Source organism: Lolium rigidum, chromosome 5 (assembly GCF_022539505.1).
Source record: "Lolium rigidum isolate FL_2022 chromosome 5, APGP_CSIRO_Lrig_0.1, whole genome shotgun sequence".
NCBI classification, from domain to species: Eukaryota; Viridiplantae; Streptophyta; class Magnoliopsida; order Poales; family Poaceae; genus Lolium; species Lolium rigidum.
The window spans coordinates 260,055,159-260,070,754 of NC_061512.1; the positions used below are offsets into that span (position 1 = coordinate 260,055,159).

Consider the following 15,596-nt stretch of genomic DNA (forward strand, 5'->3'; position numbering starts at 1 on the left):
CCGCCCGCTCCTATTAGCATGGCCAAAACCTGGGCGGATGTGGCGAGAACGCCAGCTGAGCCCGCGCTGGCAGTGTCGCGCCGTCGCTCTCATGGTCGTCTCGAGGGCTCTCTTGACCCCTCCCGTTGTTGCTTCCGGTGCCTTTCGCCGCATCACTTCGTACGCGACTGTAAGGGCCCTCTGAAGTGCAGGGAGTGCCGTCGCCCCGGTCACCGCGCGCGCGGTTGCCCAAACCGTGCAGACCAGTGCAAGCCGGCGCCGTCAGCAAAATTGGCTGCCCCGGTTTCCTCACCTCGCGGCGCTACACCGACGGCTGTGCAGCAGTCGCCGCCGGCAAGTATGGTTTCCCCAGCCTCTCCACCTCGCGGTGGGACACCTTCGGCTGCGCAGCCGTCGCCGCCGGCAAGTATGGCTTCCCCAACTTCTCCACTTCGCGGAGCGACACCTCCGGCCGCCGAGCCGTCGCCGCCGGCATGTATGGCTTCCCCATATTCCCCGCCTCGCGGTGTGACGACCCCGGCTGCGCAGCCATCGCCGACCTCCCAATTCGATATCGCCGAATCTTCTGGTGATGGCTCCACTGACAGAACTGACCGTAACGATGCCGGCGGTGCTCATCTTCCAGTGCCGCTCGAGGTCAACATGCCGGCCGTCGTGCACGTCCTCGAGCAGTCCGAGCTTCCCCAAGCTACGGTCGTGCCGTCCGACGCCGGTCGCCAGCCAAGACGCGCGAGCGCGCGCATTCGGCGCGCCCACGGGGCGACCTATCAGGATGCGACGGCGCGCGCCGTTGCGCTCAAGGCTCATCGTCTGGAGGGCGCCGCCATCGTCCGCGCTCCATCCACTGAACCTGTCGTGGCGCCATTCCTCCATGCTGAGCTGCTGCGTACCCTTGGTGAGGCGTGTCGCCTCTCGAAAGACGACTTGCGCCGCCTCGGGACGGCCTCCCCGGTGATCGCTGACATTGACTGATGGTGCCGCCATTACATCGCCTCGCGCCCGTGCCCATGAATCGTCGCCGTTGTAAAAGGCTCTCCTGTTACATATGGAACGTTCGTGGGCTAGGGGACGCAGATAAGTGCGGCGTCGTGCGTTCAGCTGTCAGCGCAGCCTCCCCTTCCATCCTCTGTCTCCAGGAAACGAAGTTGACGTCCCCTTCCCGCTTCAAGCTTGCCACGATCGTGCCGCGCTCGCTCTCTGGTCATGCTCTCGTTGATGCGGTGGGAGCGTCTGGCGGCCTCCTGACGGCTTGGGATGCTTCGTGCTTCAACCTCGCCTCCCAGCGCGCTGGGCGGTTCTCGCTCACCGTCGAGCTCGTCTCCACTGTCGACGATTTTCGCGCGTTCGTGACTAACGTCTATGCGCCGTGCGTGGACGCCGACCGTGACGCCTTCTTTGACGAGCTGCTGAGCCTCGTCCCTCTCTGCCCTGGCCCCTGGCTTCTGGCTGGGGACTTCAACATCACACGGGCCCCAGACGAGCGCAACAACGACGCGTTCGACGCTGGGCTTGCGTCGGCTTTCAATGCAGTGCTTGACGAAATGTTGCTGCAGGAGTTGCCATTGTTGGATCGCAAGTACACCTGGTCTAACATGCGTGATCAGCCCACACTCGTGCGTCTTGACCGTGCATTCATCAATCTTCCATGGGCGTCGGCGTTGTGCGACTCCACCCTCTGCTCTGCCGTCCGCGAGACCTCGGATCATGTGCCTCTGGTCCTGACCGCAACATCCGCAATCCCAGTCTCCCCTCTGTTTCGTTATGAAAAAGGTTGGGCCTTCTACGAGGATTACTGTGCGATGGTTGCGCACGTCTGGCAACGCCCCTGCAATCAGGTTGCTGATCCCGTGTTGCGTCTATCTAAAAAGCTCAAATGGGTGCGCGCCGAATCCAAGAAGTGGGCGCGCTCTCGCTTCCGCCCAGACGCCGTCATCTCCTCGTGTCGCAACGTCATTGACCTCATCGATCGCCTTGAGGAGGTTCGCTGGTTGTCGGCGGGCGAATCCTTGCTCCGCACGCTTGCCAAAAAGCAGCTCGCCACTCACCTCAAGATCAAATCCATCTATTGGCGCCAGCGCTACGCGATTCGTTACTGCAAGCTTGGAGATGAGAATACTCGGTTTTTCCACGCGTGTGCTTCTGCCCGTCTACGCAAGAACAAGATCCATGTCCTATACAACGGCAGCGCGCCTATTTACACTCACGAAGCAAAGGAGAGAGTACTGTCTGACTTCTACACTGGCCTCATGGGCTCCTCTGTCGGCTCCTCTTTCGACTTCGACTTGCGCGCGATGTATTCTCCACTGCCATCACTCTCTGGCCTCGACGCCCCGTTCACCGAAGAAGAAGCTTTCCGCGCCCTCTCCCGCCTGCGCTCTGATGCTGCCCCTGGGCCTGACGGTTTTAGCCCCGGGTTCTTCAAGCGTTTTTGGCCGGTGGTCAAGGAAGATCTCCTCCGTTTCTTCGAGGTGTTCCACTGTGGTCATTCAAGCTTGCAACCCCTCAACCAGGCCCTCATTGTGCTCCTGCCCAAACGTGATGACGTTACCACAGCCGACGGGTTCCGGCCGATTTCTCTCCAGAGCACCGTCCTCAAGCTGCTTTGCAAGATGATCACCAACAGGGTGCAGCCGTTTATGCCGGAGCTCGTCTCACTGGATCAGTCGGGTTTCATCAGAGGGCGGAATATCACCGACAATTTTGCCTACGCCGCAGAGTTGGTTCAGTGTTGCCACAAAAGAAAAACGCCCACCATCGTGCTAAAGCTGGACTTTCGCAAGGCATTCGACTCGGTAGACTGGGACGCGCTCGACCAGATCCTTGGTGCCCGTGGTTTTAGCTCAACTTTCCGAAGCTGGGTTCGTGTCATCCTGCGGACAGGGCGCGCGGCCGTGCTTCTCAACGGCGTCCCAGGCCGATGGATTGACTGCAGACGTGGCCTACGTCAGGGAGACCCCCTGTCGCCGTATCTGTTCGACATCGTCGCCGATGTCCTGCAAGAGCTCATTGTTGGCGACACCTCCGATGTGCGGCTGAGGCACCCTCTTGTAGATGACCTGCCGTGTCCGGTGATTCAATACGCCGACGACACGCTTCTGCTTCTCCGCGCGGATGACGCCCAGCTCCGGCGCGCCCGCTGCCTCCTGGAGTCCTTCTCTCGGGCGACGGGCCTCGCTATCAACTTCACCAAATCCGCGTTCGTGCCCATCCATGTGCCCGATGGGGACGCACGCTCTCTAGCTGACATCTTTGGCTGCCCGTTAGCTGCTTTCCCCCAGAGGTACCTCGGGTTGCCGCTCACCGCGTCTAAGCTGCGTGTCTGCGACCTCGACCACCTTGTTGTCAAGCTGGAGAAGCGCGCCCCTGGGTGGAAAGGTTCGCTCCTTCCCTCTGGCGGCCGCCTCATCCTAACTGATGCCGTGCTCTCCGCGCTCCCATCACACGCCATGTCTGTGATCCTCCTTCACGGCACCACCGTCGACCGTGCAGACCGGCCGCAGCGCGGTATGCTCTGGAAAGGACGGTCTCAATGCTCAGGGGGTGACTGCCAGGTTGCGTGGCGCGAGGTTTGCAGGCCACGCTCTGAAGGGGGCCTTGGCGTCCGCGACCTGCGCTGCCAGAACCTGTGCTTGCTCATGAAATTCGTGCATAAGTTGTTCTCTGGCGAAATCACCCCATGGGCGTGTTGGGTACGCCGCTGGTACGGGGAGTTTGGCATCGCTCAGGCCCCATCCGCTCTTGACACCCCCATTTGGCGCACCTTCAAGAAAGTGTTCGCTCTCTACCGCCAGCTCACGGTCGTTGCCGCGGGGTCTGGCGTCACTATCTCCTTCTGGCTAGACAACTGGCACAATGCTGGCCCCCTGTTCGCCCGCCTCCCCGCGTTGTTCTCGCACTGCACCCAGCCCACGATCTCCGTCGCTGACGCTCTGCGTGCCTCCGGGCTACTCTTCCCGCTCCAACCTCGATTGACAGCCGTGGCAGAGATGGAGCTCGATGTTGTCTCTGCGGCCATGCGTGAGGTTCGTCTTGCTGGTGGTATTGATGCCCGCAGTCTCCCTGGTGGTGGCGCCTTCCGGTCTTCTGACGTCTATAACCTCCTGATGATATCTGGAGTTTCGCTCCCGCTGAACAACGTGAACTGGGATAATTTCGCACCGACGAAGGTCCGGATCTTTTTCTGGATCGCTCGCCACGGCAACACTAGAACAAGTGCTTTCCTACATCGCCTAGGCTGCCTCACCTCCGATGCATGTCCGTTCTGCTCCGCCCCTGAAGAGCTGCACCATATGTTGTTCTCTTGCCCCCGACTCGGCCCACTTCGGGCCGCGTTGGGTGTGCCGGCCACTGCTGTTGCTAACGATCTCGAAGGCATCTGTGATATCTTCGGGGCACCAATCATTCACCTCCATGACGCGACGCGACACACCGCCATCCTGCTCGTCCTTTGGATCATCTGGAAGAGCAGGAACCGCAAGGTGTTCGACAATGTCCTGACCCCGCCTCGACAACTCTCATCCATGGTCAGCGCCCACTGCATGCTCTGGCTCAACCGCCTCCCCAAGAAACTACCCCGTCTGCCCGTGGAAGCTTGGTGTGCGAGCGTGTGTGAGGCCTTAAACTCGCTCGTTTAGCCTCGTGTGTGCGTGAGTTTCCCCGTGTGTCCCCTGTAATAACTTTGTACTCATTCCGTTGTATCTCGCCTGTGTTTTGAAAAATAATGAAAAAAGTTTCAGGTGGGTGTTTGCCCCACCGTTGAGCCGTTCAAAAAAAAAAAAAGATGCTGGGAACCAAAACAGATCAGCACATGTTTTTGACTGAATCTTCAATGAGAACAGAGTGATATGGGGCATGGACAATGCACATAACAGTGTCAGGTATGCATCAAGAGAAGCACACATACATAGAGTAATCGATCAGTGCTCACCGAAATTATTCAATCCCTGAATCTGGAACCCATCGCTGTCTCGGGAGAGACTTGTATAGGATCTCTCCATTAGGTAGGATCATAGGATCAACCCAGAAAAAACATACTTTGAACAGGCGAAAAAATCTGAAAATAATAAACAACATGCATATAGGTTGTATTTACAACTCCACAAAATTTCAGCTTAAAATCTGATCTACACTTGGAGAAACAAAAAAGACAAATTCTATCGTGAATAGTGTCAGATCTGGTTGAGTAGTATTTCACACTATTCACACTTAGATTTATCTTTTTTGTCTCTCCAAATGTATGTTGAATTTGAAGTTGCAAATTTTTGGCGTTGCATATATAACATAGATGTGTGTTGTGATTTTTTTTCAGATTTTTTGAACATGTTTTGTCTTTGTAAAAAATTTGCTCTCATAGATCCTATCTAAGACCTGATCCTACCCAAGTCTTCCCTGCCTATTTGCAATGTGTAAGGAGACAGCGAACCACATGGCTACAGGTAGCAACTATAGCCTTCGGCATACACCAACATTTGGCTCCACCACAACCTGATCCAAATTAATCATACTGCAACACTGCATGCACCGATCCCATGGCCTTGTCCCTTGCCAGTTGCCAGCTCCACTCAATCACACCCTTCCCCTCGCCTATAAATTCAGCTAGCTGCTGGCTCAACACCATCACTTCATCAGCTCATCCACTAACTGAAGCATTGCAACATCCACAGATCCACTCCATATTTCCAGCTGAAAACACAGAGACGAAGAACAAAACAATGGCCGGCGCCAAGAGACTTGCTCAACTGGCAAAAAAGTGGCAGAGGGTGGAAGCTCTTGGGAGGAAGAGGCTTATGGTGACAACCAAGGAAGATGAAAGTTGCTGCACCTCAGTACCAGCCAAGGGCCACTGCGTCATATACACGGCTGATGGGAGGCGTTTCGAGGTCCCACTGGTGTACCTCAACTCAACTGTCTTCGGCGAGCTCCTGAAGATGTCTCAGGAGGAGTTTGGCTTTGAAAACAATGGCAAGATCACACTGCCTTGTGATGCATCAGTGATGGAGTATGTTATGAGCTTGCTCAGGAGAAATGCCTCTGCCGAGGTCGAGAACGCACTGCTGAGCTCTATGCTGGACTCTTGCCACTACACTGGTTGTGCAATGCCTACCGTCGGAGCCAGCCAACAAGTTTGTTGTTTGTAGCTTCTGAAGAACATGCATACAGGGACCCTGATGCTGTCTTCTGTTTTGTGTAGTTTGCCTGGGTAGTGTAAGATAGTAAGATTACAGAAATAGAGAAGGACAATTGTATATAAAGAATTTCGATCATCAAAGCAAGAGAATGTGGCCATTCCTCTTTTGCATTTTAGTTTCATGTATAGCAATGGTCTGGACTCAATTTTTAGATGTCGGTAGTTTCAACAGCTGGAGACAGAGTTTCTTAATAATCTACTCCCTCCGTCACATGAAACATGTCTCAACTTTGTCTAAATTTAAATTTATCTAGTCACTAAATAGCATCTAGAGACATTTAAATTTGGACAGAGTTAAGACATGTTTCATGGGATAGAAGGAGTATCATCTAAGCGAGTCCATTAAAATTTGGTGAATTTGTGAAATGGGCAGGTGGTACAAGAGCAATCATGATTACCAAGGATTTGGCTCCCGACAGGAAAAAAATCCCGGGGGTGCTCGGGATTCCCGGTTATCGCGGTAACCGGGAAATCCCGCCCGGTTACCGGACGAATTTAAAATCGAAAATTTAAAATTAAAGAGAATATTCGCTAAAATGATATAGAATATTTGCTAAAATTTAAATTTTTCGCAAAAAAACAAAAAAATCGGGATTTTTTACCCGGTTAGACCAATTCCCGGTTCCCGGCCGGGAACCAGATTTCCCGGGCGGTAACCAAATCCCTGATGATTACAATGATAAATCATCAGGAAAATAATTAGAAGGCTATCAATACAAAAAGTAAGAAAGAGGGAAAAAGACACAAAGTGGAACAGAAAGCAGGCTTTATTTAGGGCATCTCCAGCGGCCCGACACAGACGGAGCAAAGTGTCTGCTTGTGTTGAGCCAGGCAGAAAAAGGGGGAAGTCCCAACGGTCAGTGTACGTGTCCGCGTCGTTGCCTTCGGGCCTGCCTGCCAGCAACCGTGTGTGTGTTTCGTCTTACGCGAGCTAGTAATGGCTCTGGTGTCGCTTCGGTTTTTCGCGCCGCGTTCATGGCGTTGCCCCGCGTCCCCACACTTGGGCATCCCGCCAGTTGAAGGCAGTGGCTCGACCTTTTTAAGAGGAGCGTCTAGCCGCTATGAGCCCAGTCCTCGTCTACAGCCGACATCCATCACCATGGGCAAGTGCTTGCCATTCCACAAGATCATGACGAAGAACGACGGCGAGGCCGGGTCCTCTGGCGCCACTATACATAAGACCATGAGGAACCGCCGGTATGTTCTTGTGGAGTTCGCGCACCGGCTGTTCAAGGAGAACTGGCCGGTCTCTTGGCTAGATGCGGGCCTGCGGGGGGAGGGGGCTGGTACCTCAACCACCGCCGCGTCCCGGTATCTCCGGTGCCGCACGAGGGACGAGATCCTGCCGCTGGATCAAGATCAAGCATTTGCCCTCGACTCGTATAACTGGTCCACCTTTGGGACCTGGGAGTTCGACCCGCGCCGCCACACAGGTTACCTTCTGCAGCCAGCCAGAAGCGCGGCGTCAGCTTTGACGACGGCGAGGGGGACGAAGCCGTAGTACTCGACGCCGCAGTGGAGGAACTCTAGCCACCAAACCTCACGGAGGAGGATCCCGTGGAGATGGCCGTCGGCAATAGCGAGCTCGACGAGCTCGCTCAGCCCGCGCCTACGCTTCCTATTGCCGCACCGACGCCTCCACCGGCGCCTCAGGTCGTGGCCTTGGGCGCCTCCAGTCTTCATCGACCTCATCGACGACGACAATGACAAGTAGGCAGCCATGGCGGACGCCCTAGTAGCTATGGCTATTTTCTAGTATTTTTTATTTTCAGCACTATGTAAATGGTTCAATTATTTGCAAAAATATTTGGGCCATAAAAATGCAGCGGGCCGCTGGGTTACTCCCGACCCAAATGGATATACCAACCAACGAGGCTAATTTCGTGTCCGCGGCCTGACCCAAACGGACACTTTTCGTGTCCGAAATGGGTTGGGCCGCATGGAGATGCCCTTACTACACAAGTAATTAAGTATTTACGCGTGATTTACTGTTGGGTAAAAACAACTGATGTTGTTACCTAAAGGTTGAATTCTGTTATTCACTACAACATGCAGCTGGCTGAGGGCCCAAAGGAAAGTATGGAGAAAAGGAGCTAAGCAATGGCTTCCGCATGCAATGCTACAACTCAGGTAGGCCATCAACGGGACTAGGATAGGAGACTGTTCAGCAAGTTGCGTGTGTTGCATCAATTAATACCGTCCCTTTCACACCTAATCAAAATGTTAACAACATGCATTGAAGCACAATCATAAATTCTTTTGTAGCAAGTTTAAGAGTCCAGAGGGTAAACAATAGGAACCATGGCCTAACCATGGTAGCTTTGTAACAAATATGTAAATAAAAAATTTATTAATATATGCGTAGTTTGAGCCTCTCCCGCTGTAGTTTTTTCAAAAAAAAAGCACAATCATAATAAGTCAGTTCACCATCTGCCAAATGAAATCTATTGATAACTGAACATGCTGGCTAGATTTCCGTAAACATGCCCATGGCGGTGCATAGTGATGTACCTGGCACGGTTTTTTTCTACTTTCCTTAGTATTACATATGAAATATGTTAAGAGGACGTAGAAAACAATCAATTTTCTCACAAAAAAAATGCATCTTTTGTATAATTTCCCATGGTAACAGAATCTTAGATCAGCCTCTACAGAGCTGCTCTTGGTCTCAACCAAAATTCAGTTTCTAAGCTAGCAACTAAGTACAAAGAGAAAATTGATGGGTGAGTTCCATTGACAGCGCCATGCAGCTAGCATTGTAGTTGTGGCAGTGCCCAGCAATGGAGCTCAAGAACGCCCTTTCGACCTCCTCAGAGGCCTCTCTTCTGACCAAGCACAAGACATAGTCCATCACCGTGGAGTCACAGGGCAGTGTGATCCTGCTTCCATCACCACCGCTCGTGAAGCCAAACTCCTCCTCGGACATCCTCAAGAGCTCAGCGATGACCGCCGTTCCAAGGTACACTAGCGGGACCTCGAACCGTGCCCCGTCAGCGGTGTACATCACGCAGTGGCCCGCATCGGCAACCACACATGATGTTGTACTGCAGCAGCATTCGTCGTTGTCCATTTTTGAGGCCTGCCGCTGGTGGGCACCAGCTCTGGGCACCAACATCCGCTGGCACTTCTTGGCTATTTGAGAAAGTTTCTTTGGATGGATCATGGCTGAGTCTGACGTGTTCTTGGCTGGCTAAATGCCACTTTGGCTCTGAAAGTCTGAAGGTGTGTCGTAGATTGAGATTTTGCTTCGAGATGAGATGAAGAACTTTGTGTTGAGCAGGCCACTGATTTATAGTAGTAGTAGAAGGAAGAGAGGGCTCAGGGTAGCGCATATGGGTGTAGGTTGAGTGTAGCTATTAGCAAGAGCGGTGGGCAGGAGACAAGGCCATGAGTGCTCGGCATGCAATGTTGTTGTAACTAGCTGCAGACATTGTGATGAATGATTTTGATGAGATCGTCAAGCACCATCCATATCTGAAATGTGCTTGTGGCTAGAGCCCCATGGGGTCCTCGTGCCATTTTGTCAGCAAACCGATCACCACGGTTGTGCAGGCAAGATGCCATGCCCAAGCTATGGTGAGTGCCAAACACTTGGCCCCAGCAGCCTGATCCAGATCACATCACCGCACCTCCAAAACTGTGGCACCGCATGTACACGCCCATGGCATTGTCTCCTGCCCAACCATCAAGACTACACTGCTAGTATCTACAGTCTCCAACAAGTGGCCAACTGATGGCCCCAGAGAAATCAAATCAAGATCACGTTGCTTGCCCCTGCATTTCTTGCAGCATTGCATGTTCTGAGTTCATGGCTTTGTCCCTTGCCAACTTTTCATGATAGATTAATCAGCTGCACCTACACAGCATGATGCTTCTCCCCCTTCTCATCTATAAATCTATCTGCTTAGCACCATCGTCAGTTCATCCACATGCCAACCACTACAACACCTAGCCGAGTACTACCACCTGAGACAAAAGTTCCCCTGAACTTTGAGCCAACAAAGAAAGATAAGCAAACCATGGTCAGTGCCAAGAGGCTCACCCAACTGGCAAAGAAGTGGCAGCGGATGGCGGCCATGGGGAGGAAGAGGATCACGCAGACTATAACGGCGAAAAGGGTCGCCAAGGAGAGCTGCGCGACGACCTCAGTAGCGGTGAAGGGACACTGTGTGGTGTACACCTCTGAAGGGGAAAGGTTCGAGGTGCCAGTGTCATGCCTAGGCAACGCGGTCTTCGGCGAGCTCCTGAGGATGTCTCAGGAGGAGTTCGGATTCGGGGGCGGTGACGATGGCCGCATCACTCTGCCCTGTGACGCCACTGTCATGGAATATGCCATGTGCTTGCTCAGGAGAGATGCCTCCAGGGAAGTAGTGAAGGCATTCCTGAGCTCCATTGCATGGCCGTGCAGCTTTGATGGTGGTGTGGTGGCACCATGCATAGGGCTTAACCTGCATGTGGCGGTTTGTTAACTTCTGAATAATGGCATCTAGATAGGATCCTTGTTCTAGGCACCATTTTTGTTCAATGCAAGATGTAAATATGAAGTTAGTTGATCAGAAATGGAACAACAACCTGTTGATGAAATTTGCAACCTTTCTGGTCAGGCAAAGTGTGCAGTTCAACTTTGTATTTCATAGCCGGTACTTAGTGAAAAAGCTTCAGTAATGCAGCTATAGTTGTGTGTTAACAAATTGAGTCAATGGTACAGTTTGAAACTAGAAAATAATATGTGCTGCTATTTTAAAAACTATACAACTATGAGTCTTGCACATGTTTTACTTGTGGTCCTCTATCTTGGCCAGTGGCCACTACCTGAAACAGGTCAGTATGGAAGCAAACTGTTCACCAAGCACACATTACTTTTTAGTTTTTAGTTTCAAAGTGACCACACACACATTACTTCCTGAGACAAAAGTTCCCCTGAACTTTGAGCAAACAAAGATAGTGCAGCTTGCATGCTTATTCTGAGGTGAATATATATTGTTAACAACTTACAAGCAGTAGATTGGAAATACAGGAAATATTTGTGTTGCAATTCGCAAACCTTTCTGATCAAGAAAAAGTGCAGTTGGGAGAAAAGGAGACTCGCTCCCGTGTCGCTGCTTGCGGCGGCACCGGGGCGCCCCCATCCCCTCCGGCCCCGAGCCCCTCCCCCCCCCCCCCCCTCGCCGGCGGCGGCAGATCTGGCCGCCGCCGGTAGCTGCTGCTTCCCTCCAAAGGAGGTCGCGGCCCCCTGTCCTCTGCTCGTGTGCGGGCGTCCTGCTCCTGCAGCGTCCTGGTGTGCGGCGCGGCGTGCCCCGTGAAGGCGTCCCGGCGAGCTGAGCGCGCGAGACCCCCGCCCCCGCCTGAGTTTGCCTCTCGCGGCTGGTGCGCTCCGGCGTGGCGGCCGGGTCCGGGTGCAGCCGGTGTGCTGCGCCAGATCTGGCGATTTCAGGCTGCGGGGTGCTCCCGCTCGCGCTTCTCCGGTCTCTGCCTGGGTGCTAGGCCGGTGGATGGTCTTCTGGCCGGCGTGGTGCTGGATGGTCAACGACGCCGGTTCTTCTTCGTGCTGCCGCAGCTTTCGGCGCCCCTCCGATGGGATCTCCGGGTTCCCTCCAGTCCCGGTGTTCATGGGCTCCGTTGACTCGGATGGGAGGTGTCGTCCAGGCTCCCGGGTTGTTCTGCCGTGCCAGTGGTTGCGTGAGGAACCACTTCTTTGCTCTGTCATCAGCCTTTGGCGTTGTGCCGCTGAGCTGACGGATCCATGGCTTCGCAGTGGCGGCCATGGTAGCGACGCCGCTCCCTACCCGGGGGCCGTCGTGACGGGGTGTTGAGCTCCCTCTGTCTTGCCATCAGTTGCAGAAGGCGCTGCTCCCTCTGTACTGGTGTGCCCTGTGGTTTTGCAGATGGCGACCATGGGTGCGGTCTTCTCACCATTGCGAGGTGAGTCGTGGCAGTGGTGGTGGTGGCTTCTCTTTGCTGGTTGCTAGGCTCTTGCGTCGGATTCTTGTCGAAGGTCTATGGCGTGTCTGCCGCGGGTGGTCTTCGCGCGTGCTCTCGGCTTGCCCACCCTTCGGGTATATCGGACCCAGGTGGGGTTGGGGTTGCCCTCGGTGGTGCTATGCTTTTCGACTACGGCGGCGAGCCCCGCGTGCGGTGAGGGTGCCCCATGTGAGAGTGCTGTATGGTGTGTCTCTGCTCTGTGATGCCCTTCGTCTCCAGTCGGTGGCACACAGGCGCCGTGGCGTCGTCTCGGCTGCGCCTGACCTTTCGGCCACACCCTCGACACAGGTGGTGTCGGTGCGCTGTGTGGTCTCGGATGGGCGTTGCCTTTCGACTACGTCGACGGTGCAGTGTCGCGGCTGAGCCTCGGCTGATCAAGGCCGTTCGATTACTCCGGTGTTGCCTCGAGCTGGGTTGTCTCTCCCGCTGTCATGTCCTGCTGGCTCTTCCTTGTGATCGCTGTGCTTGCGTCGTGATGGGTCTTCTCATCAGTCAACTATCTCCGAGGATTCTCGGAGTGGCCCCTTTTCTCTCTCAGCTCTTGTGTGTTGTTGGCGTGTGTGTGTTTCTTCTTTTATTTCTCTCCTCATGTAACCCCCGTAGAATCTGGTTCATTTGAACCTATCTTGTAGAGGCTGCAAAGTTTCATAGGCAACTTTGAATGAAATATATTCAGGTGGGGATTAGTCCCCCCCCGGTGAAAATTCAAAGAAGAAAAAGTGCAGTTCTACTGTTTGTTTTGAGAGTCCATACGCAGTGACAAATCTTCAGTAGCGTAGCTATATTGTGTGCTAAGAAATTCAGTCAAGACTTATACTTTCAAACTAAAACTAATGATTTATGCACATGTTTTTTTTCTAGAGAGACTAGAACTGAGCTATCCTTACAGACCAATTATGCACGCCCAATGTGTTTTACAGATTTTAATAGCTTAGAATTAGGAGCAAAACTTCCATTAAATAACACGGTAAGCTGAAATGGACATCTGCAGGTGTCCTTTTTTATGAGAAATTACCAATACTTGAACCCTCTTATCTAAACACGGTACAACTTCGGAAAGAAAATCCACTACTTCTATGAGAGACATACCTTTCGGGAGTTTTTTTTTTATTTCTAACTTAAACTTGAAATGGTGGAAGCAACAATTACAGGCTTTCAGATCGTGCCATAGAAAGGAGTAGCATCCTAAATGTCAACTTCCACGCAAGGCAAGCAGTTCAGTGAAATCAGCATCTACTCTCCAACAGATGTGCAGGCCCATGTGCAATAATTAAACCAGGGCAAAATATATAGACAGAAAGATGCATCATATCATAAATTCTACAGAGATACGGAACTCTATGCCCAAAGCACACTGATGCACTACAAAAGGAAGCATTTTACTCTACTTGAATCATAACAAGCAGATCAAGTTGCTGATCCTTCCCATTACTAAAGACAGAAGTTACAAGTCTACACATTTTTTCCAGGGAACAAGTCTATATCTAGTTTTATTACTGGCACGGAAGATGGAGGTCTTGGCCACGTGCCGGATATGTGGTCAGGAGGGCGAAGACACTTTCCATGCTCTAGTGACTTGCCCACAGGCTAGAGGCCTATGGCATAGTATGAGGCAGTGTTGGGATCTTCCATCACAGGAGATGGTGTTAAACTCTGGAAAGGAATGGGTCCTTCATCTGCTTGCCAGGATAAATGAGACCCAACGTATGATGGTCATGATGGTGTTGTGGAGAGCGTGGCATGTGCACAATGAACTGACACATGACAAGCCAGCACCGCCGATTGAGGCTTCTAGGCGCTTCCTGTGCAGTTATGTTGACACCTTGTTAATGATTAAACAGTTTCCAGAAGCTGATACTTGCAAGGGTAAACAGGTGATATCATACTCAGGAAGAAGGGCGACACACGAGGCAAAGGATCAGGAGCCAAAAACCATGAAACAATGGTCCAGACCGCAAAGAGGGCGACTCAAACTGAATGTGGACGGGAGCTATATGCAGGGTACAGGGGAGGCAGGCTGGCATGATACTCCATGATGATAGAGGGGAGGTTATTTTCACCGCTTGTCGAAGCCTACAAAATTGCGCTTCGGCGTTAGAAGCTGAATTGGCAGCTTGCAATGAAGGGCTCAAATTAGCCTTAGTCTGGTCGGCGAACCGATAGATCTGGAGATAGACTGCGCAACGGTTGTGACTATGCTTCTGTCAAATGAGAACAGCCATTCATCTCTAGTGCATCTAATCAGAGACATCAAAGCAGGTTTCGAGGAGAGGGATGTTGCTATCAAGAAAATAGACAGAAGCCAGAACGAAGCTGGACACAACATGGCAAAGAGGGGAAGAGAAGCGAGATTAACTCAATTTTGGTTTAGAAACTTTCCTGATGTGCTCACTGATGTTGTTCGCAAAGACTGTAACTCTGTTGCTACGTAATATAAACTTGTTTTCCCGCAAAAGAAAAAAGAACTAACTCAAGAAAATCTGCTAGCTTTGCTACCTGCTAGCTACCAATTCCAGTACCTTTTCAGCTAGTGGAGAACCGAGACCTGTTTACGGAGGTCTGTACATGGTTGGAGGCTGCGGCGAGGTATACTTTTTCCCTACATGGGTGGCAGCATAGTCTACGGATTGAAGCCCCACCCACACCTTAGGCGTCTTATGATTCATCGCTCCGATATGTATTTCGCCTAGTTTTCAGACATTTGACTCGAGACATATAAACGGTTGTGTGCATCCTGGTTATGGATGGATGTAATTGCTTCCCAAAGTAATAAAGCATCCGTTATCGAAAAAAAAAAGCTACCAATTCCAGGGCTTATTTGGACTGGAAAAATCTCACCGGAGTGTAGAGGGTCCTCCAACTGACGAGTAACATGCCTGCAGGCGCACAATAGCAACGCTTCTGATGCCACCAAGAAGTGCCGAATCGCAGGTTTCCGAAATGACGGCACGGGACCAAGGGCGCTGGCCCAGGAGGATCTGTGATCCAGAGATGGAAGCGGATACCTCTGGCAGGTAAACTAAATGCTGCCAGGTAACTTCCCAATCCAACATGGTGTGTATGGAAAAGCCTGTTCTACAAACATATGCCTGGAAAAGTAATCTTTTTGGGTAGATATTGCCCAAGTCTTCAAGCTTCGAACTATTGAGATGATAGGCCAATCCTCTATGTACTGATTCATTCAGAAAGATAACTTCTTTGTAACGATGAAATCCAAGGATTGAAATATTTCCAGTGTAGGCATTTCCAACTTTAAGTCTGGTGTCAAGAGTATTCTTGGTGTCCGAGTACCATTCGAATTTATCTACTTTTGCTGCTTCCTTCAAATTGATTGGAGAAGTAGGATGATCGAAATTGTAGCTAATATTTTCTATAATCCAGGGTCCTTCAACAGGTCATATCTTCCAAGTGACAGCATATGATCAAG

At 52.0% G+C, this 15,596-nt stretch overlaps 3 protein-coding genes across 3 annotated transcripts; 2 read left to right on the forward strand and 1 right to left on the reverse strand.

The window, feature by feature from the left end:
* The first annotated feature begins 5,711 nt into the window (after positions 1–5,711).
* On the forward strand, positions 5,712–6,137 carry LOC124651519 (auxin-responsive protein SAUR36-like). Its single transcript, XM_047190598.1, has one exon. The coding sequence runs from the start codon at positions 5,712–5,714 to the stop codon at positions 6,135–6,137; it is 426 nt and encodes a 141-aa protein (XP_047046554.1).
* A 2,748-nt stretch (positions 6,138–8,885) lies between these two features.
* On the reverse strand, positions 8,886–9,350 carry LOC124651898 (auxin-responsive protein SAUR36-like). The gene has a single exon (XM_047190914.1). The coding sequence runs from the start codon at positions 9,348–9,350 to the stop codon at positions 8,886–8,888; it is 465 nt and encodes a 154-aa protein (XP_047046870.1).
* Positions 9,351–10,206: 856 nt separating this feature from the next.
* LOC124657538 (auxin-responsive protein SAUR36-like) lies at positions 10,207–12,543 on the forward strand. The gene is made up of 4 exons (XM_047196075.1): positions 10,207–10,647; positions 11,622–11,774; positions 12,073–12,109; positions 12,458–12,543. Exons 1-4 carry the CDS (start codon positions 10,207–10,209, stop codon positions 12,541–12,543), a joined length of 717 nt encoding a protein of 238 aa, XP_047052031.1.
* The last annotated feature ends 3,053 nt before the right edge of the window (positions 12,544–15,596 follow it).